The sequence below is a fragment of the Oncorhynchus mykiss genome, chromosome 10 (assembly GCF_057628025.1).
Source record: "Oncorhynchus mykiss isolate SJ-2025 chromosome 10, ASM5762802v1, whole genome shotgun sequence".
Taxonomy (NCBI): Eukaryota; Metazoa; Chordata; class Actinopteri; order Salmoniformes; family Salmonidae; genus Oncorhynchus; species Oncorhynchus mykiss.
Genome location: NC_143031.1, coordinates 9279592 through 9305859, shown reverse-complemented (window position 1 = coordinate 9305859; position 26268 = coordinate 9279592). Strand labels below are relative to the sequence as shown.

Here is a 26268-nt window from a genome sequence, read left to right as displayed (position 1 = left end):
TGGGGTTGGTTTATTAATGGGGCTGGTTTATTAGTGGGGCTGGTTTATTAGTGGGGCTGGTTTATTAGTGGGGCTGGTTTATTAATGGGGCTGGTTTATTAGTGGAACTGGTTTATTAGTGGGGCTGGTTTATTAGTGGGGCTGGTTTATTAGTGGGGCTGGTTTATTAGTGGGGCTGGTTTATTAGTGGGGCTGGTTTATTAGTGGGGCTGGTTTATTAGTGGAACTGGTTTATTAGTGGGGCTGGTTTATTAGTGGGGCTGGTTTATTAGTGGGGCTGGTTTATTAGTGGGGCTGGTTTATTAGTGGGGCTGGTTTATTAGTGGGGTTGGTTTATTAATGGGGCTGGTTTATTAGTGGGGCTGGTTTATTAGTGGGGCTGGTTTATTAGTGGGGCTGGTTTATTAATGGGGCTGGTTTATTAGTGGAACTGGTTTATTAGTGGGGCTGGTTTATTAGTGGGGCTGGTTTATTAGTGGGGCTGGTTTATTAGTGGGGCTGGTTTATTAGTGGGGCTGGTTTATTAGTGGAACTGGTTTATTAGTGGGGCTGGTTTATTAGTGGGGCTGGTTTATTAGTGGGGCTGGTTTATTAGTGGGGCTGGATTATTAGTGGGGCTGGTTTATTAATGGGGCTGGTTTATTAATGGGGCTGGTTTATTAATGGGGTTGTTTATTAGTGGGGCTGGTTTATTAGTGGGGCTGGTTTATTAGTGGGGCTGGATTATTAGTGGGGCTGGTTTATTAATGGGGCTGGGTTATTAATGGGGCTGGTTTATTAGTGGGGCTGGTTTATTAATGGGGCTGGTTTATTAATGGGGCTGGTTTATTAGTGGGGCTGGTTTATTAGTGGGGTTGGTTTATTAATGGGGCTGGTTTATTAGTGGAACTGGTTTATTAGTGGAACTGGTTTATTATTGGGGCTGGTTTATTAGTGGAGCTGGTTTATTAGTGGAACTGGTTTATTAATGGGGCTGGTTTATTAGTGGGTCTGGTTTATTAATGGGGCTGGTTTATTAGTGGAACTGGTTTATTAGTGGAACTGGTTTATTATTGGGGCTGGTTTATTAGTGGAGCTGGTTTATTAGTGGAACTGGTTTATTAATGGGGCTGGTTTATTAATGGGGCTGGTTTATTAGTGGAACTGGTTTATTAGTGGAACTGGTTTATTATTGGGGCTGGTTTATTAGTGGAGCTGGTTTATTAGTGGAACTGGTTTATTAATGGGGCTGGTTTATTAATGGGGCTGGTTTATTTGTGGGGCTGGTTTATTAGTGGAGCTGGTTTATTAGTGGGGCTGGTTTATTAATGGGGCTGGTTTATTAGTGGGGCTGGTTTATTAGTGGAGCTGGTTTATTAATGGGGCTGGTTTGTTATTTGGTTTACTCTCTTCAGAAGGGATTTAGTGATCTGGCAATAGTTTTCTCTATGTAATGTATTGCACCATGCAACATAAGGGACCACAAAGGAAATAAGTCACTGACTTTATTGTGTTATCCATAACTAGTTTTTAATGTATGTACTGCGTGTCGCCTATATTAGGGCTGCGACAATACCAACATCGCAATATTTGGTCCTTTAAAAACGTTGGTCCTTTAAAAACTTGCTGTATGTAAAATATTGTGTGTTATAGCTTGGGAAATAAATGAATGTGAATCTGGACGACAACATAATGTTTGTTTTCATAAAGAAGTGAAATATGTTTTTTTTGTTTTGTTTCCTTGCCACGGTACTAACGAGTATTGCGTTCTTTGTATCATCCCGGCCCTGATAGATATGTACTTTTTTAAACTGTCAAATAAAATCAATCAATCAACCTTTGAAGACTTCAACAACAGCCAACCACAATGCGGCATTTGAACACAGATAAAAAATAATGTATATAGGGTAGTTCAGGTGATGTCTCTCCTAGACTGAGCTCACAGTTAAGAGATTTACAGACTGGGTATCAGAGAGAGACTGGGTCTCAGAGAGAGACTGGGACTCAGAGAGAGACTGGGTCTCAGAAAGAGAGATAGAGAGACTGGGTCTCAGAGAGAGACTGGGTCTCAGAAAGAGAGATAGAGAGACTGGGTCTCAGAAAGAGAGATAGAGAGACTGGGTCTCAGAAAGAGAGAGAGAGAGAGAGACTGGGTCTCAGAGAGAGACTGGGTCTCAGAGAGAGACTGGGACTCAGAGAGAGACTGGGTCTCAGAGAGAGACTGGGTCTCAGAGAGAGAGAGAGGGAGACTGGGTCTCAGAGAGAGACTGGGTCTCAGAGAGAGACTGGGACTCAGAGAGAGACTGGGACTCAGAGAGAGACTGGGTCTCAGAGAGAGAGAGAGAGAGACTGGGTCTCAGAGAGAGACTGTCTCAGTGGGGTTGAAACAGTGAACAAAAAGACATTTCACATTAGTCCCCCATTTGGAAATTGAGCAAGCTACAAACACATAACCATTTAACGTGGAAGTTTTAAATATTTACATGGCAATACACTACCAGTATGTACCGCAATATAACCACAACAACACCACAATAATACCACAATAACACCATAATAATACTATAATAATACCACAACAACACCACAACACCACAATAATACCACAATACCACAATACCACAATAATACCATAATAATACTATAATGATACCGCAATAATACCACAACAACACCACAATACCACAATACCACAATAATACCACAATAACACCACAATAATACCACAACAACACTACAATACCACAATACCACAATAACACCACAATAATACCACAATAATACCATAATAATACTATAATAATACCGCACTAATACCACAATAATACCACAATAATACCACAACAACACCACAATACCACAATACCACAATAATACCATAATAATACCACAATAATACCACCATAATACCACAACAACACTACAATACCACAATACCACAATTATACCACAATAACACCACAATAATACCACAATAATACCATAATAATACTATAATAATACCGCACTAATACCACAATAATACCATAATAATACCACAATAATACCACCATAATACCACAACAACACTACAATACCACAATACCACAATAATACCACAATAATACCATAATAATACCACAATACCACAATAATACCACAATAATACCATAATAATACCGCAATAATACCACAACAACACCACAATACCACAATTATACCACAATAATACCACAATAATACCATAATAATACTATAATAATACCGCAATAATACCACAACAACACCACAATACCACAATTATACCACAATAATACCACAATAATACCATAATAATACTATAATAATACCGCAATAATACCACAACAACACCACAATACCACAATAATACCACAATACCACAATAATACCATAATAATACCACAATAATACCACCATAATACCACAACAACACTACAATACCACAATACCACAATAATACCATAATAATACCACAATAATACCACAATAATACCATAATAATACCACAATACCACAATAATACCACAATAATACCATAATAATACCATAATAATACTATAATAATACTATAATAATACCACAATAACACCACAATAACACCACAATAATACCATAACAATACTATAATAATACCACAATAATACCACAATAATACTATAATAATACTATAATAATACCACAATAATACCACAATAATCCATGGCTTGGTCTTCATATTGCATGAGCCATAAAATATTAAACATCTCAATGAGCTTTTATACTACGTTGTGAGCAGACTTTGAGCGTTGTTTTATAGCCATACTAGTAATAATTGTATATGCCAGTTCGCAGATGCTTTAATCCAAAGTGACTAACAGTCATGTGTGCATACACTTTAAGTGTGGGTGGTCCTAGGAATTGAACCCACTATCTTGGCAGAGCAAGCACTATGCTCTACCAACTGAGCTACAGAAGACCACGAGGGGAAGAGGGGGCTCATACATGCCAGATGAGGCTAACAACAAATGTCTTTGCAAATTGACTAAGTGCATGCTATGCATTCTGTTGTTGAGAATATAGGAGAAACACCAATAGACCTGCAGCACCATTGCAGACGTGGTTGCTACTCACTACACCCAGTTTAATTGGGCTCCTCAGGGCTCCTCAGCAGAAATCGACTGCTGGAGGAGCACATTCAATCTGGAGATAGAGATAGAGAGAAAAGAGTTAAGAGAGAGAGAGAGAGAGAGAGAGAGAGAGAAAGAGTGAGAGAGAGAGAGAGAGGAATGGTCCAGGCGTCTCAAACAAGACCATGGGGAGACAGGGAGAGAGCGGAGCGGGCAGTGACTCAGCTCACCTCTCAGTAATGGAGATTTTATTATTTCATTTCTGAAATGTGGTGAGACTGTGCCCTGGAGTAAGACAGAAGTTATGGGAAAAAGAAACTTGGTACGATCCGTCTATTCATAGACCACATCCTATATACAGTAGGCCTATATTCCTCTAAACGAATGGGTAAATTAAGTACAATTTACAGAGCCACGCATGGGAATTGAAGTATCCCCAAATTGATATTTTATGGATAACATCGATGTCACCCTGAATACTTTTGCTGCTCATTCCTGAACTGTAGTTCCGTAGCGTATAAAGACTACAGCAGGAGGGAATGACAAGACAGTACACTATGTTTCTACTGTAGTTCCATAGCGTATAAAGACTAGAGTAGGAGGGAATGACAGTACACTATCTTTCTACTGTAGTTCCATAGCGTATAAAGACTACAGTAGGAGGAAATGACAAGACAGTACACTATGTTTCTACTGTAGTTCCATAGCGTATAAAGACTAGAGTAGGAGGGAATGACAGTACACTATCTTTCTACTGTAGTTCCATAGCGTATAAAGACTACAGTAGGAGGAAATGACAAGACAGTACACTATGTTTCTACTGTAGTTCCATAGTGTATAAAGACTAGAGTAGGAGGGAATGACAGTACACTATCTTTCTACTGTAGTTCCATAGCGTATAAAGACTAGAGTAGGAGGGGAAGACAGTACACTATGTTTCTACTGTAGTTCCATAGCGTATAAAGACTAGAGTAGGAGGGGATGACAGTACACTATGTTTCTACTGTAGTTCCATAGCGTATAAAGACTACAGCAGGAGGGAATGACAAGACAGTACACTATGTTTCTACTGTAGTTCCATAGCGTATAAAGACTACAGCAGGAGGGGAAGACAGTACACTATGTTTCTACTGTAGTTCCATAGCGTATAAAGACTAGAGTAGGAGGGGATGACAGTACACTATGTTTCTACTGTAGTTCCATAGCGTATAAAGACTACAGCAGGAGGGAATGACAAGACAGTACACTATGTTTCTACTGTAGTTCCATAGCGTATAAAGACTAGAGTAGGAGGGAATGACAGTACACTATGTTTCTACTGTAGTTCCATAGCGTATAAAGACTAGAGTAGGAGGGAATGACAGTACACTATGTTTCTACTGTAGTTCCATAGCGTATAAAGACTAGAGTAGGAGGGAATGACAGTACACTATGTTTCTACTGTAGTTCCATAGCGTATAAAGACTAGAGTAGGAGGGAATGACAGTACACTATGTTTCTACTGTAGTTCCATAGCGTATAAAGACTAGAGTAGGAGGGAATGACAGTACACTATGTTTCTACTGTAGTTCCATAGCGTATAAAGACTAGAGTAGGAGGGAATGACAGTACACTATGTTTCTACTGTAGTTCCATAGCGTATAAAGACTAGAGTAGGAGGGGAAGACAGTACACTATGTTTCTACTGTAGTCGTGTACAATAACGGTAAGCTTATACAGATGATTTGTTCCAATTGCAACAAAAAAGAAAGAAGCTTTTCTAAGCCGAACACAAGACGCGTGAATGTACTGTATGCGTTCTATTATCTCCGTGGCAGTATGATGGACAGCGTGGCTGGTGGTCCCAGGTCGTCGGGTAAAGGGTCAGGCCCCAGCTGAAATGCTGTTCTGTTCCTGCGAGGGAGACTGTAAAGAGGAAGCCGTATTAATGGGCGAAACTAAGTAAAAGTGCTAGCGCTGCAAGACGCCCTAGACAGGGAGGGGCATCTGAAAGACAAAGAAATATGAACTGAAGTGTGTGTGAGGTCAGGCCCATATGCCCAGACAGAAGCTATATTAATCTGCCTGCTGAGAACAGGCACTGAGGTGGCAGGGGGAGAGGGGAGACGGGAAGAGAGAGGTGGGGGACGGGAGAAGGTGGGGGACGGGAGAAGGTGGGGGACGGGAGAAGGTGGGGGACGGGAGAAGGTGGGGGACGAGAGAAGGGCAAGGAGGCCGTAGTGTGGGGAAAGATGCAGTGTTGCTGTACTGTTTTGTGTGTGTTCTTTGCATGTTTGCATTCTGCCGAGACACACTTTTAAAGGGATAGTGTACGATTTTTTGCAACTAAGCCCCTTTTCTACTTACCCAGAGTCAAATGAACTCATGGATACCATATTTCCGATGGTGTCAACATAATTGTATTTTCATGCATTTTGGAGTAGAATGTATTTTTTTTTTAAGTCACCTGAATTGACCATTACACATTCGTTCTACAAACAAAATATCTCCTCAGCAAAGAGCAACCAACCAACCACCCCTCCCTTCCACCCACCTTTGCTGAAAAAACTCCTAGGAGAAACACTGCGTAGGAAGAGGAGATTGGAGAGTAATGATGTGCTGTCGGTCCACTCTAAAAAAAGGAGGGTCATAAATCCTAACAAACCAGCTAACAAACCAGCATACTGGAGACGTTTGGGGAAATATATGGCCTAAAAACCTGAAAAGCAGCAGAACACAACTCATGCTGCAACAGTAGTACACCAAACCAGGAATTGAAGTCCACAATCCTGAGCAGTAACTCATTATTCTGGTGCAACTCAGAAAACATGATGAAATTTAGAAACATTTATCATTATCTATACTGTGTAAAACATTATTTATTATTATTTTTTTACAGCTTTCCTTTCTTTGTGGAGGCATTCTGGCTGTGACTCAGGCGCCAGGCTCCATTTTGAAGAGGAGGGAGCGGGTAGGTAGAGGTGCCAGGCTCCATTTTGGAGAGGAGGGAGCGGGTAGGTAGAGGCGCCAGGCTCCATTTTGGAGAGGAGGGAGCAGGTAGGTAGAGGCGCACGGTGGTAGCAGGCATAGCATAGCAGGAACTGTGCCGGTGCTCCCCATGAATAAAACATCTCAGAGACGAGCCCTGTTGCCCCGACCTCATGAATTGTGCACGTATCGTGTTTGAGGTGTGATTTGGGAACATCGAGGAGTGACCCACAGCCCAGCACAAGCCCGGCAACCACACACCACGGCAACCACACACCACGGCAACCACACACCAGACAAAAGACAGAACAGAGGGAGAGAGGACGGCACTAACTTCTATGTCCCAGAACCCCAGAGGGAGAGCAGCGGGCAGGACTGTGGGGCACCGCGTGACAGAGGGAGAGCAGCGGGCAGGACTGTGGGGCAGGACTGTGGGGCACCGCGTGACAGAGGGAGAGCGGCGGGCAGGACTGTGGGGCACCGCGTGACAGAGGGAGAGCAGCGGGCAGGACTGTGGGGCACCGCGTGACAGAGGGAGAGCGGCGGGCAGGACTGTGGGGCACCGCGTGACAGAGGGAGAGCAGCGGGCAGGACTGTGGGGCACCGCGTGACAGAGGGAGAGCAGCGGGCAGGACTGTGGGGCACCGCGTGACAGAGGGAGAGCAGCGGGCAGGACTGTGGGGCAGGACTGTGGGGCACCGTGTGAAGATGGGCAATGGCAGGATGGGATGTTGGGTTGAGAGCTCTACCAGCTAGGCTCCCACAAACCTGACCAGAGGCTTTAAGTCCAAGGTTTAAGTCCAACCAACTGAACAGTACAAGGAACTGATAGGAAACAGAATGCTTTCCTCTCCCTCTAAACAGGGAAGGTGTCCAAACATCATGGCAGGTGGCCAGGAAAGACAGGGTGACAGGTAAACTGACCTGGTCTCCAGAGGAACGCTGCTGTTCAGCGCCCAGCTGTCCTGAAGCTGGACTGACTCTGGTGTGGAGGGACCCTCCCCGGGGGCCACCGAGGGGGCGTGGGCTGGGCCGCGACGGCTGGCCAGGGTGTTGGGGTTCAGGGAGCTTGCAGACGACTGGTGGTGGTTGTGAGGAGGAGGGAGCGGCGGCCGCAGAGACTGACTGTGATGGTGGTTCGGAGGACCTGAAAGAGAACACAGGAACCAATTAGGGCTCGTTGATTGACCGGAATGGTGTACTAGCGCAGAGATTGAAAAACTCCCCAGCCTGTTTTGACTGATTTAATGAAGGCTTCCATTGACAGTGATGCATGTCTGAATGTTGTGTTTCGTATGGAACGTTTTTCATATCGTGTTACAAGTTGCTATAAGAGAGCACGGTCAGATCCAAATAAGAAAACACCTAAACATTTGTTTTTAAACGGTACACTTATAAAGTACAATATTTTACAGAGCAAATCACAGACTAAATCCAATTTAGAGTGACCAAATCACATTGTAACTCAATACAAAGGTTATCACATTGTAACTCAATACAATGTTTATCATATTGTAACTCAATACAATGTTTATCATATTGTAACTCAATACAATGTTTATCATATTGTAATTCAATACAATGTTTATCATATTGCAACTCAATACAATGTTTATCATATTGTAACTCAATACAATGTTTATCATATTGTAACTCAATACAATGTTTATCACATTGTAACTCAATACAATGTTTATCATATTGTAATTCAATACAATGTTTATCATATTGTAACTCAATACAATGTTTATCATATTGTAACTCAATACAATGTTTATCACATTGTAACTCAATACAATGTTTATCATATTGTAACTCAATACAAAGTTTATCACATTGTAACTCAATACAATGTTTATCATATTGCAACTCAATACAATGTTTATCATATTGCAACTCAATACAATGTTTGCTGACAAAAAGGCAGAGAGAGAAGGCCTGATAATAAACATCAAATGCATGAAGAGCTTACAAAGAAACAAAGCTTATCTGTAATACTGCTATGTAAAGCCCTTCTCCATGTGCAACTAATAAAGGGAAACATGACAATTGAAAGCTGTGAATTAACTTTGTGAAAGTTAAACATTTTAATTGTGTGACTAAAACTATTCAAATAAATGCAATCAAAAATATTTCCTCTACTTTTAAACTTTTAATCAAATAATGCAATTAAAATATTTTTCTGCATTTTTGTAGCAACCCTAAATCATACCATTTAATTAAAAGATAATGAAAGTAGGTAAAACTTCATATTTTGGCAAATGAGATCTAAATATCTCCAAATTAATGAAGTGCTATTAGAAAATATCACTAATTATTAAAGTCTACAAAGAAATATTTGGACAATTCTAATTTCAATCTACAGATATGATACAGAATAAATAAATATATTTAAAAAACTTAGTGCCCCCACTCATCCTGTACAGCGTGCAGTGCATGATGGACATACAGGAAATAGCCTTGATCAAACAGTGGCTAGATAAATAAATGGACATATTCTGCTAAGAGGAAAAAGAAAGGACATTTGTTTACATCTTCCATAATGCCATAACAGTCTTACTGACTGATCTAAAGGCAAATCCTACTGTGTGGACACACACACACACACACACACACACACACACACACACACACACACACACACACACACACACACACACACACACACACACACACACACACACACACACACACACACATACAGTGGGCCTACTCTCTTACATATACAGTATGGAACTGATAAGTAGTGGAAGAATCAGCCTCACACCAGGAAGTGACAGTTTGAGCTAAGAAAAGGAGAGGCCCTTCACACAAAATGTATTGTGAAAAAGAGGAGCTGATAGATGAAAGAGGGGATGTGATCAGCTCTGGTTTGGAGGGCCAGGGTGTGTAATCTCCCGCACCACACTGTGTAAGAACAGCATAAAAAAAAACAGCGATACAAAACCCACACTTCACAAAAGCTGGGTTTGGACTGCAGGGACGCTGGGAGCTTTGGAACAATCTGAGCTGCACAATAGCAGTGGATTATACTGTGACCTGGTCATCAAATGCACCACTCCACACTGCAGCTCCGGCTAAACACAATGACATTCTGGGACTAGCGCTTTAATGTGTTCTGATAACCTTGGCCGTGCTCAGATCCTACGCCTTTTATCATCGTTTTCACCCTGCAAACTGCCGTTCAGGCTCCAAATCGAGCCGACAGCCAGGGAGGTTGTCTACCAACCCTCAATGGGCCTGTGCAGTTTCCTTTTACAGGTCTGTGGTCACACAAAAAGGGCCGTTGCCGTTGGAGGCTCCGGTTTCTAACCCCGAGGAACTTACACCCCTGTGTGAACCAGTGGAATCCCACAGACACAATGGTCACCTCCATATCTGTTTAATACAGAGGAGATCTGAGCAGCGGGGTTGTCAAAGTCACTACTGTAATAGGCAGATTACAGCGTTCAGCAGCGCGCTGGCCTTTAGTAGTCCCCTGTATTGCGTTTTAATAGAGTCTAATAAAAAGGCCCCGTACTTCTCTTTAATGCCACAGCCGGTCCATCCACAAAGGATCAGCTGTGGCTCGGTACAACAGGTGAAACACCACAGGCCACTGTCTTTATACCTATTTAAACAATAAGCTCCATCTTAAAAAAAAACTCAGTTGTGTTGCACAGTAGAGGACTGGCGGGGCACCTAGCCGCTCTGCTGCTTTAGTGGTGGGAGCAACAGCTTTTTCAGAATGGACGACATGGTGACTTAATCCTGCAGCATAAAGACATGAACATAAAGCAGCATATGAGCCAGGCAGAACAAGTGCACTTACTCAACCTATCACTCAAAACAGAACATTTGACCTTTTTTCTTTCAGCCTGGAAGACAATCATTCCAATTACAAACAAAACAATGTGGTATGAGAAGCAAGAGAGGAAAACAAACATTTAGTAAACGAGGATACAAACTGAATAACATGCAGCCATGTTGGTAATTACCACTCTATGGATATAGAATTAAGAAACTTCAGAAAGGTTAATTGCTTTTCTGATTGAGAGGCAGCTCGTCGCTATACAGAAATTGAAATGGAGTGTGTCCGTTTTCTTGGTATGTATCATAAAAAAATTACATTTTCTCAAATGAAAGAGGGGGATATTGTAATGAATATGTTTTTTTTTACCAAAATGCAGAATTATTGAGGGGTAAAAAAATATGTTTTAATTTAAAAACAAAGATTTATATCAGTAGGTCGTATCCTAGTAAAAATTTAAAAATTGTTTTGTTTCCTTTGTCTCCCAGCCCCTGTAGAGACAAAGGAAGCGTTCTGTCACGTTCGTTGGAAGCACACTAGGACCGTCGCTGGAGGTTCCGGACTGTGGACCGTCGTTGGAGGTTCCAGACTGTGGACCGTCGTTGGAGGTTCCGGACTGTGGACCGTCGTTGGAGGTTCCGGACTGTGGACCGTCGTTGGAGGTTCCGGACTGTGGACCGTCGTTGGAGGTTCCAGACTGTGGACCGTCGTTGAAGTGAACCACATAACAAAACAATAAAGACTAAACGTGACAATTTTTTATTACCTTTATTTAACTTGGCATGTCAGTTAAGAACAAATTCTTACTTTCAATGACGGCCTAGGAACAGTGGGTTAACTGCCTGTTCAGGGGCAGAACGACAGATTTGTACCTTGTCAGCTCAGGGGTTTGAACTTGCAACCTTCCGGTTACTAGTCCAGCGCTCTAACCACTAGGCAACCCTGCCGCCTCTACACTCTAACCACTAGGCTACCCTGCCACCTCTACACTCTAACCACTAGGCTACCTGCCGCCTCTACACTCTAACCACTAGGCTACCCTGGCGCACAACAATGGAGTGCTAACATGCACCTACACATAAAAAATATCCCACAAAACACAGGAGGGAAAAATAACTACTTAAATATGATCCCCAATTAGAGACAACGATTACCAGCTGCCTCTAATTGGGAATCATACAAATCACCAACAAAGAGAATAAACTTAGAACACCACATAGAAATAAATAAAATGAATCAACCCCCAGTCACGCCCTGACCTACTCCACCATAGAAAATAAGGACTCTCTATGGTCAGGACGTGACAGTACACAGCTTCCCTTCGCATCTCAGCCTGCATCATAAAGCCCATTCAATGTAACAACTGTTGAGAAGTGAAACAGCACTGTGCTGTATTCATCCCAACCATAAACATGACATTCATTCCCCCTCCATCTTCCATTTTCTAAATGTGTTTTTTATTTCAATGTTTTCTCTTCTCCGATCATTTCACGATGAATAGTTGAATTCTAATTAACTGTGCAAACCTACATTATGTGAAAGACAACAACAACAACAATAAACCCTGGGACGAGAGCCCACTTCATGGTTTGTTGTTTTTTGTGTATTATTTCTGAATAAAAAGCCGGCTGAATGTTCACGGCAATTTGCTTACAAAAGGACGGAACTCAGTTTGAACTTGAAATGACCTATATGCCTATTTATTTGCCCAACCGTTAGGAGTCCAGGCTACATAGCTTGTTTGCGATAATGACCCAGGTGTAGAGTGTGTTTTATAGCCCGACTCAGCTGTCATGTAGAGAGAGAAGAAGAAAAAAAAGACAGTAAGCTAAAAGGGACCAAAAAGGCTCAAAGTAATTACAGTTCAGAGGCAATGCAGGGTGAAATGGAAACGCCCCACACAACAGCTTCTTCCACACGTTGTTGTTAGTGGTGCATGGCGATGTTGAAATTACTGCAGCTCAGCTTTGCAGACTACGGGCTAGAATGACAAGGATTCAAATAAATTTCACCAGCATGGGCGGTGGGAACCTTGGAAAAAACAATACGAGTAAAAGCATAAATGTTTGAATAAATGGTATTAATGTCACAGATTGTGTCTCTGGTCATGAGTGCAATTTCTCGTCTCCCTGACTGTTGTCACTGAATAGTTCTAACTGTCTAATTAGTGGAGATGAGTGGCTGAGGCAGAGATATGCTGTGCTCGGAATATTTAAACCCCCCCCCCCCCCCCACCAACATAAAAGACACAATGTTCACACGGCAGGAGTAGCCCCGAGAAAGCAGGTCATAGAAATTACAATTTTTCAATTTTTTTTTTACTGTGACTCAAGTTGCTTAAAAATAAATGTGGTGGCATGATTGGAGAGGGGGCATGCTTCTGTCTTCCACTCTTTTGTTAGTTTCTCCTATCGACCTCTTCACACACACCAAAGACAGGTGAAAATGTCTCAATTGAAACAAGCCCAAGGGTAAGTGTGCACTCATCACAGCACTCAGCGCCTCAACGTGTGGTGGATGCCTGCCTGAATGGGTTAACATTTGGCTTGGGCTGCAAATTGATAAGCACAGTGTAATGGATATTAAAAGTCCCGTGGTTCAGCTGTGGGTGTCCAGACTGCATTATCTTCCACTGCTAGTAGCCTATGATGAGAGAGAATGGCAGGATTAAACGAGGTCGGTTAAATTTAGTTTTTCCGATGACTTCTGTTCAGTGAATAAACTGTATGTTGACAATTCTGTTGGGCGTTTCCAGAGCGATAGGATGGGTGGTGTAACAGACCCACAGCAACACCACACTGAGTCAGATCAGGGAGCAGAAATACTTGAGAAGCCGTAGATCATACCCGTACCTGAGGATCTGGACGTGCCCTCTCCCCTTGATCTAATGTTTTCATGGGGATTTAATTAAAAAGCAGAGATTGAGGTACAGTAGTGCAAATGAGGTGGGGGAGGGGGGGGGGGGTTTAAATATTCCGAGCACAGCATATCTCTGCCTCAGCCACTCATCTCCACTAATTAGACAGTTAGAACTATTCAGTGACAACAGTCAGGGAGACGAGAAATTACACTCATCGCCAGAGACACAATCTGTGACATTAATACCATTTATTCAAACGCTTAAAGACCAGAAAACATGGATTTTCCATCGGTAACGACGAGGTACAGAGAATGGAGTGATCAAACATTCAACACGCCACACAAACCTCTTGTGATTTCCTTGTTGGATTATTATTTATTTTTTTATTCAAATGCAAAGACACCCGAAATAGCAAAAGGGGAGAGAAAAAAAACAACAGATGAATAATGAATTGGTAGCGTTAATATACTCACAGCATGGCTCTTTCCAGGAGTAGCTAATGCGTCACCTACTGCTCACATGCAGTTCTTGCTAAACCTTCCCAGAGAGTTGGTGTGTGGAGAGACAGACAGGTACCAACAGGCACACATTCAGTGCCGATTCCATTACCTTCCTTCTCCTCCTATCTCCCCCCCCCCCCCCCCCCCCCATGACACCTGAGAATCAGACGGCCTCTGGACGAGTGACGGAGCGGTCACAAGGTGCGAATGCTGTAGCATGGATTAGCTAACAACACAAACCAAGTGCACACAGCCGGCACTGTGGATAGGCCAGAAGCAGGGCTGAAAGACAGGGTAGGAAGGCTTCAAGGACAGTACGTATGTTTTGAAGGCCACGTTTATAATTTGTTTAGGAGAGATGCAACACTGCCGCAATAAGGAAGGTGTACTATGCATTTAAATATGACCATGGGAATTAAAAATCTGCTAGAACAATATTATGTAGAATTTAGGAGCACAAACCAAAAGTCATCCAACTTTAACACACACAGTGATGGGATATGTCATGAATTAGAGGAGTAGAGTGCTGTCATAACTCCAAGGGACTCGGTCCATAATTGTAAAGCCCTAGGCATACATACGGGCAAGAAAATACAAATGCAATACGAAGGAAAAAATGGTTCATTATCCCATTTCATTATTTTAGCTTCTTGGTGGTTGTTGGTCAAAATGTTACCCTCGGTGAGGTGATTTTACAAGAAAAGTAAAGAAGACTGAAACGACACGATGTGTGCAGATGGAGGGAAAATTAAATGACAAAACAGCACGTTAGAATGATTTGTAGACAATTCCAGTATCCTATTACGATATAGAATGTGAGCTGCATGTGCTTTACACACAACCTCGATATAAAATGACAGCAGGATGTGAGCTGCATGTGCTCTACATACAAGAACATCTACATAAAACGACGGCAGGATTCATTATAAGAATCAACACGGGATAGAGATACCAGAACGGAAAACAACAGGAAATTAAAATGTTTTTTTTTTTTTCTTCTATCCAGAACAATGGCAAAAGGAAAAGCCCACTTGACAAAGGAGATGTGTTTGAAATCTCAATACAATTGATGATAAGGAAATCTCAACAGATCTTTCATACCTCTCAAAACCCCCCCCCAAAAATACTCCTATGTTCCTTTCCATAAAGAACATAACGGCACAATGTCTACATTGTAAATTCATGTGACTGCATGTCTTAACAATCTGGGCTAATTGTGTGTAGTCAAAAACTATGGATTTCCGACTCCCAAACAGGATGGGAAGCATAGAATCATATTAAAGCCTTTTATACTGCAGTGCCAGGCCATCAACTTCCATAAGACTGTGGTGAAATGTTTTTTCCATGCCGTAGACATGCCGCTTGGTGATACCTATAAGTATTGACATTTGATACCATGGAAAAATCTATCTATGTTATTTTAACCACCTTGCTGACTTTGATAGATTTTATTGCATGTGATGAGTAAAAAGTGGCATGAGATAAATTGAAAGATTATTTGCTTATTTATTTCAGAAACATACCAATTTACATATATAAACTAAATATGTGAATAACAGGAGGTAATTTTTGTTGTTGTTTTTGAATATTTCAATATGCACTTTTTGGATGTTTGAGTGCCATGATTGAGTCAATAAAATACAGAAACCTTTATATTACGGTGCTTCGTCCTGTCTTTTCTATGAGCCTAATTATAAAACGAGTAGGTCTAATCCTGAATTCTGATTGGTTAGAACCGCATTCCAGCCGGGGTCTATTCCACAATTTACCACCGGCTAAATCTATGTTGTTTAAAATGCCTATTTACTCTGTTCCATCTGACTGAGCAATCCACTGCCTCATCAGCCCAGGCAAGGAAGTTATAAACTTTATCTTCATTATAAAAAAACATCTAGACATTATTTCACATGTCTTTTTATACTAACATTTAGTTTTCAACAACGGAGATTTGTTTAAACCTTACTGTCTCGACAACGTCTCGGGCCAAACAACACCCGTGCCAATATATCCTCCAAACACGGGCTTCCTGGCTATTATCACTTCATTATATTTCTAAACAGAATACATACAATCTATTGTGACCACTTTTATTGAATTACTTACTGAAACTATTGTGTACTAATTGATAAAAATGAGCAACAAAAAATATATTAAAAGGGAAATTCCTCCACTTTTCAAACGCATTTTCATTACCTCCAGCACAATACCAGTGCCTATTATGTGAAAATAACGATTTAAAAAAAATGTTTTGGAGAAAATGCAAATAGAAAGTTTTAAAAAAAAGTTCTACCTGATGACATCGTCAAAAGTTACAACATTTTTCTATTGAGGTTCGTGGTGGTGTGAGGAGCCAGAAAATACCCTCCTCCCTCTTGGCTAAAAACGTGTTGTAAGTTTTTGAAAATCCCTGTTTTTCTTACTTTTAATCCTACCTTGTGTGCATTTTTTGTTTTGTTAATATTTTTAACCGCAGATCATAGAAACGCACCATTTTTCGCATTACAGTACCAGCCAAAAGTTCGGGACACACCTACTCATTCAAGGGTTTTTCTTTATTTTTTTAACTATTTTCTGCATTGTAGAATAATAGTGAAGACATCAAAACTAGGAAATAACACATATGGAATCATGTAGTAACCAAAAAAGTGTTTATATATTTTATATTTGAGATTCTTCAAAGTAGCCACCCTTTGCACCACTCTTGATGAGTAGGTGTGTCCAAACTTTTGACTGCTACTATATGTAGACACTCTTGATGAGTAGGTGTGTCCAAACTTTTGACTGCTACTATATGTAGACACTCTTGATGAGTAGGTGTGTCCAAACTTTTGACTGCTACTATATGTAGACACTCTTGATGAGTAGGTGTGTCCAAACTTTTGACTGCTACTATATGTAGACACTCTTGATGAGTAGGTGTGTCCAAACTTTTGACTGCTACTGTATGTAGACACTGGCACGACACTGGAGATATTGAATATGAGGTTACAAAGTGGCGGAATTGCCCTTAAACATTTTTTTTATAATTCAAAAGATATTTACTTACATTTACTGTAGGTATACCAAAATATCGTAATGTACCACTTTTCAAAATTAAGGAACTAAATTAATTCTAGTGATAAAGGTAACTGTTCTTTCTTAGTTTTTGTTGATGTGGTATGTGAACAATTTATTTTACCTTTATTTAACTATTTAACTCGGTTAAGAACAAATTCTTATTTTCAATGACGGCCGAGGAACAGTGGGTTAACTGCCTGTTCAGGAGCAGAACGACAGATTTGTACCTTGTCAGCTCGGGGGTTTGAACTTGTAACCTTCCGGTTACTAGTCCACCGCTCTAACCACTAGGCTATCCTGCCGCCCCTACACTGTAACCACCTCATCCTGCCGCCCCAAATCAATGCCGGGCCATAATTCAATTTGTACCTTGTCAGCTTGAACTTGCAACCTTCCGGTTACTAGTCCAACACTCTATCCACTAGGCTACCCTGCCGCCCCTACACTCTAACCACTAGGCTACCCTGCCGCCCCAATGAGAGATCCAATACTCTGAAATATGCAGTACAGCATATTTTACAAATAACCTAAACATTTTGTAATAGAATATGTCGACACTTAAACAGCAGGGACACTGGGAATTTACACACATTTTCACCAAATTAGCCTCTAGTTGCTGCATTTTGCTGTTTACTAAACTCCTCTAATCTGCTCTGATTATATCTGTCTGACTCTTTTCCACACTTAGGCCTAATGCAAAACACAGCGTGAAGAAATGTTACACTCCCATTTCCAGAAACACGGCCCCTCTAAGAGCAGAAAGGCCACGCAGTAATACATAACCCAAGACAATCATTTAATAGGAATATCGTACTAAATCAAAACAAACTTTATTAAATACAACAGGTGTAAACCTTACTGTAAAATACTTACTTACAAGCCCTTAACAATGCAGTTCTAAGAAAAATAAAAAGTAGGAAATAATTTAAGAGCAGCAGTAAATAACAAGCAAGGCTATATACAGGGTATTACGGTACAGAGTCAATGTGGAGGCTATATACAGGGTATTACGGTACAGAGTCAATGTGGAGGCTATATACAGGGTATTACGGTACAGAGTCAATGTGGAGGCTATATACAGGGTATTACGGTACAGAGTCAATGTGGAGGCTATATACAGGGTATTACGGTACAGAGTCAATGTGGAGGCTATATACAGGGTATTACGGTACAGAGTCAATGTGGAGGCTATATACAGGGTATTACGGTACAGAGTCAATGTGGAGGCTATATACAGGGTATTACGGTACAGAGTCAATGTGGAGGCTATATACAGGGTATTACGGTACAGAGTCAATGTGGAGGCTATATACAGGGTATTACGGTACAGAGTCAATGTGGAGGCTATATACAGGGTATTACGGTACAGAGTCAATGTGGAGGCTATATACAGGGTATTACGGTACAGAGTCAATGTGGAGGCTATATACAGGGTATTACGGTACAGAGTCAGTGTGGCGACTATATACAGGGTATTACGGTACAGAGTCAATGTGGAGGCTATATACAGGGTATTACGGTACAGAGTCAATGTGGAGGCTATATACAGGGTATTACGGTACAGAGTCAATGTGGAGGCTATATACAGGGTATTACGGTACAGAGTCAATGTGGAGGCTATATACAGGGTATTACGGTACAGAGTCAATGTGGAGGCTATATACAGGGTATTACGGTACAGAGTCAATGTGGAGGCTATATACAGGGTATTACGGTACAGAGTCAATGTGGAGGCTATATACAGGGTATTACGGTACAGAGTCAATGTGGAGGCTATATACAGGGTATTACGGTACAGAGTCAATGTGGAGGCTATATACAGGGTATTACGGTACAGAGTCAATGTGGAGGCTATATACAGGGTATTACGGTACAGAGTCAATGTGGAAGCTATATACAGGGTATTACGGTACAGAGTCAATGTGGAGGCTATATACAGGGTATTACGGTACAGAGTCAATGTGGAGGCTATATACAGGGTATTACGGTACAGAGTCAGTGTGGCGACTATATACAGGGTATTACGGTACAGAGTCAATGTGGAGGCTATATACAGGGTATTACGGTACAGAGTCAATGTGGAGGCTATATACAGGGTATTACGGTACAGAGTCAATGTGGAGGCTATATACAGGGTATTACGGTACAGAGTCAATGTGGAGGCTATATACAGGGTATTACGGTACAGAGTCAATGTGGAGGCTATATACAGGGTATTACGGTACAGAGTCAATGTGGAGGCTATATACAGGGTATTACGGTACAGAGTCAATGTGGAGGCTATATACAGGGTATTACGGTACAGAGTCAATGTGGAGGCTATATACAGGGTATTACGGTACAGAGTCAATGTGGAGGCTATATACAGGGTATTACGGTACAGAGTCAATGTGGAGGCTATATACAGGGTATTACGGTACAGAGTCAATGTGGAGGCTATATACAGGGTATTACGGTACAGAGTCAATGTGGAGGCTATATACAGGGTATTACGGTACAGAGTCAATGTGGAGGCTATATACAGGGTATTACGGTACAGAGTCAATGTGGAGACTATATACAGGGTATTACGGTACAGAGTCAATGTGGAGGCTATATACAGGGTATTACGGTACAGAGTCAATGTGGAGACTATATACAGGGTATTACGGTACAGAGTCAATGTGGAGGCTATATACAGGGTATTACGGTACAGAGTCAATGTGGAGGCTATATACAGGGTATTACGGTACAGAGTCAATGTGGAGGCTATATAGAGGGGGTACCGGTACAGAGTCAATGTGGAGGCTATATACAGGGTATTACGGTACAGAGTCAATGTGGAGGCTATATACAGGGTATTACGGTACAGAGTCAATGTGGAGGCTATATACAGGGTATTACGGTACAGAGTCAATGTGGAGGCTATATACAGGGTATTACGGTACAGAGTCAATGTGGAGGCTATATACAGGGTATTACGGTACAGAGTCAATGTGGAGGCTATATACAGGGTATTACGGTACAGAGTCAATGTGGAGGCTATATACAGGGTATTACGGTACAGAGTCAATGTGGAGGCTATATACAGGGTATTACGGTACAGAGTCAATGTGGAGGCTATATACAGGGTATTACGGTACAGAGTCAATGTGGAGACTATATACAGGGGGTACCGGTACAGAGTCAATGTGGAGACTATATACAGGGGGTACCGGTACAGAGTCAATGTGGAGGCTATATACAGGGTGTTCCGGTACTGAGTCAGTGTGGAGGCTATATACAGGGTATTACGGTACAGAGTCAATGTGGAGGCTATATACAGGGGGTACCGGTACAGAGTCAATGTGCGGGGCACCGGTTAGTCAAGGTAAATGAGGTAATATGTACATGTAGGTAGAGTTATTAAAGTGACTATGCATAGATGATAACAGAGAGTAGCAGCAGCGTAAAAGGGTGGGGGTCAATGCAAATAGTCTGGGTAGCCATTTGACTAGCTGTTCAAGAGTGTTATGGCTTGGGGGTAGAAGCTGTTTAAAAGCCTCTTGGATCTAGACTTGGAGCTCCGGTACCGCTTGCCGTGCGGTAGCAGAGAGAACAGTCTATGACTAGACTTGGAGCTCCGGTACCGCTTGCCGTGCGGTAGCAGAGAGAACAGTCTATGACTAGACTTGGCCCTCCGGTACCGCTTGCCTTGCGGTAGCAGAGAGAACAGTCTATGACTAGGGTATCTACTACTATGTGTATCTGTTGAAAACAAGAAGCACAGGCTATCATAATGAAAATCCAATTGCTGATTCCTCAATCAATATATTACGACATCGGTCAGTGCTGTCTCAGACCGAACACAGAAGGTCACGTACAATATGGTTAGCTTCGCCATGATTGAGTCTCCTCGGAAAAGTAAACCAATTTGAGATCGTTTGAAATTGGCTAAAATCACGTTGCTCTCGAATTCTGAACACCCCCCCCCCCCCACACACACACACTTACCAATTCAGATCCATAGAAGAGGATGGAGATCTCTTTCACAGCTTTCCTGCCATTAATTCCCATTATTTATGCTTCATTCAGTATGTTGTCTTAATTCTATGAATATGTGGGTTATTGGCAGTTATTGCTCAGAGTAAAAGCTCTCCTGATTGCCCTTAAACAGGGAATGTACTTCACATTGATTAGAAAGAGCCAGAGTGACCAAGCACGGAGAATATATATTTTCTCTTTTCGATTTAGTGAGGTGTCATCTCAATCTATTCAAGGAGGAAACCACATGACCCCCAACAATGGGAGTCCGTGACCTTTCAACTTCAAAGGCTTTGGGATGATGTGGATCAGAAGGCAACACGTCAAGGAGCAGGTCTACAGAAGAAAGAGCCTGTCGCACTTCACTATAAACTTCGGACACAAAAGTGTCTGATACCTGCTAAATCGGATAAATAAACGGGAAAATGTGATTTAATGTAAAATTCCTACTTGTATTACTCCATAATGTACAACTACTTTGAGGTTCACAGACGCAGTGGGTTGGAAATAAGAAAACCTGACCAATGGAATTCAAACGTCCTGCATTTCAAAAATGTTATATTTCCGTTTAGACTGAGGGTCTTTGAGCGTCTTTTCCAATTTCTTTCAATAATCCATGTAAAAATGTCCTATTTTTAGTAAATTTCTTCAAGTGCCCTGGCAAGAAAAATATATAACCTAGAGTACATCATTTTTTTCACAATATATTAAGGGAATATTCACTGGTATGTAAAAAAATAAAATAATAATAATAATAATCATAGTCCCAGAACTATGCAACATGAATCCACAATAGCCAACCGCTGTGCTTCCACGTTTTAGAGATAAATACACAAGGAATATATCAATAGTGTTGAATGTACAGTCAGAAGAAAAAAACACACACAAAAAGAGTGAGAGCAACCATTGGAAACGCAGACAAAGCTCTCCCCCTAAGTCTGTAGCTCCGGCTACAAGCAGAGTCTCTGTGTGACGTCGCAGTAATCATCTGAAATCCTTTCCTTTCACCGTCCTCTCCCACTGAGGAGAATTCAGTCACCTAGGAAGTCTCATTCTGAATGCCGACGTGATTAGAAGAAAAAAAACTAACAGCTGCGCAATCACCGTGTTTGGAAAGAAAGCATACTCAGAGACGCACAATTTTCTTGCTTGTTCATGGTAGCGCACAAAAGGTAAAGCTATTACGGGCAGAGAATATGAAAATGAATTAAGTGGGCCTATTTCCACACCATTTCTAATGAATAATGCTTTTGAATATCGTAGAACTGTGTGTTATAGATCTGTCATTCTCATTGAAAGCAAGTCTAAGAAGCGGTAGATATGTTCATTGTAAGCTATTTGTATGCTTCCCGGTCTTAAGTTACATTTTTTTTGCTACTTTTTACTCTCGGGTTTTGTACACCAGTTTCAAACAGCTGAAAATACATCATTTGGGTTATGGAAAATATTTCACATTGGTTTAGACGGTACGATGACTCTTTAAACAATGACTGCCTGTTTTGTCACTTAAACGGAAATGAGGTGAACTTTTAGAATGTTAGCAAACAGGAAATGGTGGAGCGATATTGCATCTTTAAGTGTCTATGCAGATTGTTTTTATCTCAATATCAAAAAAAATAGCTGCGTAACAATTAAGCACCTCACAGTGAAATAAAATTAGCTTCTTTAGCAAAGACCAATTTCTCAAGCAACAATTTTGTCTGGACTTTCTGGGAGTGGTTTGAGTTGGGAGGGGAAAACTGAAAACTAGCTGTTATTGGCAGAGAGGTTTGGAACTCTTTCTTATTGGTACATTTACTAATTTACCACCTGGTGATGTGACCAGGCAGGCCAAAACTCCATCCCACTAAAACTATTTCAGGCAGTCTTCTAAAACAGCTCTTACACTAAAAAGGGCATTATCCTTTTCACAGTATTTTTCAAACCTCTTACTGTGTATATATATATATATATATATATATATATATTTATTAATATAGATTGAACTGAGTTTGAAATGCATAAATATATATATATATATATATATATAAACATATTTATGCATTTCAAACTCAATTCAATCTAACAATTCAATGACATAATAATTAATTAAACCCCAATTCCAATACATGGATATGTATCAATTTCCAAAGCATTGGTAATTTCACCAGTTTGCCTTCTTTGAATTGAAAATAAACACTACATTTCCACTTGATAAGTAACATATTCTTAAGCAATTAAAATGTATGTCTATTATTTAAATATTGTACACTAACAAGCTCTCTTTATTTTATCCAATAGACCACGGATGACAGTGGAAATACAAACCCTAAACGAGTGCCTATTTAATATGCAACCCGTCTCACATGCACAGCTAGAAACTGAGTCAATGATAAGGTTTCCTAATTTACTATGGAATGGTAGTTAATTAATATGAAAATAATACATTCTGATTGGCCTCCTGAGTGGCGCAGCGGTCTAAGGCACTGCCTCGCAGTGGTAGGGGCGTCACTACAGACCCTGGTTTGATCCCGGGCTCTATCACAACTGACCGTGATCGGGAGTCCCATAGGGGCACAATTGGCTAAATTAAAAATAAAGGAGCAGCTTTCAAAACACTTTCCTATTTTTATGAAGATCCTAAATGACTACTTACTTTTTTTGTGTGTGAAAAACACAATATTTGGAAAATGCAGTATATCAATTATTATTATTATTATTATTTTTTCACCTTTATTTAACCAGGTAGGCAAGTTGAGAACAAGTTCTCATTTACAATTGCGACCTGGCAATGAAATGAAATCTTAACAGATACATTTGATGTTATACCTGAAGCAAATTAGTTATTTTTAAAGGACATCAAGGATCATTAAAAAATGTAACATTTACATATGATCATTGTAGAATGTCCTTTACCGTCAAAGATGTGGCTTTATCGTTTACAATTCACTCACTTTTTGGTAGTAAATCTACATTTAAATCATTCAACAGACTGTATACATTCCTGAACCACAGCGAAGAGAGACAGAGAGAGATTCCATGATAGATGGATTATCTACGATAGTGTACAGTACATTGGCTTGGGAAGAGGTCTTACCCGCGGAGGGGGGTTGGGGTGGAGGGGCGCAGGCCCGGAGTAGGTATGAATTAGGGGAGAATTCGTCGTCAGGAGGGGGGTCCAGCATGACGTGGGGGGAGCGGCTGTCCAGCAGGGGCACTTGGCACTCCCTGATGGCTGGGGGGGCAGGATGGGATGGACCGGTGGGTGGAGGTGGGGCGGGGGGTAGCAGGCTGGACGAAGGTGTGGGAGGTAGGGGACGACCTGGGGAGCACACACACACACACACAGAAGATGGAGGATACATATGTTACTATACACACTGGTATTGTAAGTCACAGGTGGACGATAGGCAGCGCCCTGTTTGAACATGAAGTGATAGAAATATTAACATCTTGTGTCCATATCTATACTCTTTGAGACACATTGGCTCTTTATGTTGAAGTTGAGACTGTCAAGTCCACAGACAACAGAGCCACACTGCTGAGCCATAAAAAAAAATTACGACAATGAAAGACGAGAGAAACAATTGAGAGCAAGAAAGAGAGATATAGAAGATGGGGAAGCTTTACGGGGTGTTCAACTCCTATCTCTCCGGTTAACCTTGCTGTTTAATAGCAGGAGGCTGAAAGAAGGTCAGCGTTGATGTCTGATGTCGGCTTTTAAATTAACCATCATGTAAGGTATTTTACATACCTTAAAAAAAAAAAACAGCTCATGCGTTTGACTCTGACCTTGAGAAATATATAGTGAAAGCATGGTTTTCATGTTGATTCTTTATGCCATCAATGGTCAAAGAATGTTCTTTAACTTGCCATAGTCACCTTCCTTTTCCACTCTTTTGCAACCAAAACCGATTGAACTGAGAAAACAACGTTGAATTGTATACAGAGCCTTCAGAAAGTATTCACACCCCTTGACTTTTTCCACATGTTGTTGTGTTACAAAATTGGGATTAAAATGGATTCAATTGTCTTTTTTTTTTGTTTAATTATTATTTAATTATAAGTTTAAAAAAACTAAATGTAAAATGTATAGGCATGTTGTTGATGTGTTGTTGATGTGTTGTTGATGTGTTGCTGTTGATGTGTTGTTAAACTGCGAGTATCACAAATGCTTCACAGTTGAATTCTTAAATGTATAGACTTGTAATAATAATATAGCCTAAATCAATTAATTTTCATTCCTTCTTAGCCTATCTTGCATGCTCCTGACTGATTTAGTTATAGTATGTTGAAATGCCGGACATTAAATATCATACTGCTATGGGAATCATTACTTCCCAAGCAAAGTAAATGTTTGTCTCCTCGTCCTTGGCTATAGAAGAGTTGTAGCGCAGCCTATGAATATCACTAGCTAGGTTTCCATCCAATTTGCGAAAGATTTTTATGCAAATATTTTCAGATCTGCATAAAATAAAATGTGCATTGCATTGCACCAGCAATGTGTTTCAATCAAACAGACTTATTACGGATAAAAGTCTGTGAGTGATGATGTTGTGCACATAAAAAAATAACGTTTCAGGTCAAATTCCCATGTACCGAATGAAAAATACAATTGAAATGGGTTACCATCACATTTTCAACTGTAGTCATGGGTTTGTCACAAACAAAATGGCGCTATATGGCAAATGTGCCCAGTCTGGTCTTGGTACGTGCTCTCTAGCCAACAGTTCAACAGATTGCAGGTACAGTGCAGGTACGCAACCTACATTATGAAATGATTATGGATAAGAGCGCTATTATTTTTATTTGTCAAACGGGCAGTCAAGCATCTATCATCATGTCACGGGAATAAGACCCTCAATATGTATTGGAAAGGTGCATCAAGCTCATCACCGTACACTTCCACCACCCTGTGAAGTTCTTTATAAACCGGCAGGCTAACGGATGAGGTTTGAGAAGCTGATATAGACCACACTAGGCGCACCCAGCAGAGAATCAGCGGGTGAGGGGCATCATCGGGCACAC

At 41.0% G+C, this 26268-nt stretch overlaps 1 protein-coding gene across 1 annotated transcript in view; it reads right to left on the bottom strand.

Annotated features, from left to right (window-relative positions):
• The window catches only part of LOC110534851 (teneurin-2), a 140242-nt gene that overhangs the window by 98400 nt on the left and 15574 nt on the right, over positions 1-26268 (bottom strand). The window contains exons 2-3 of the mRNA XM_090188885.1: positions 24338-24562; positions 7977-8199 (exon numbers count right to left, since the gene is read on the bottom strand). Coding sequence (XP_090045011.1) covers positions 7977-8199; positions 24338-24562 — 448 coding nt within the window. The remainder of the gene's footprint in view (positions 1-7976; positions 8200-24337; positions 24563-26268) is intronic.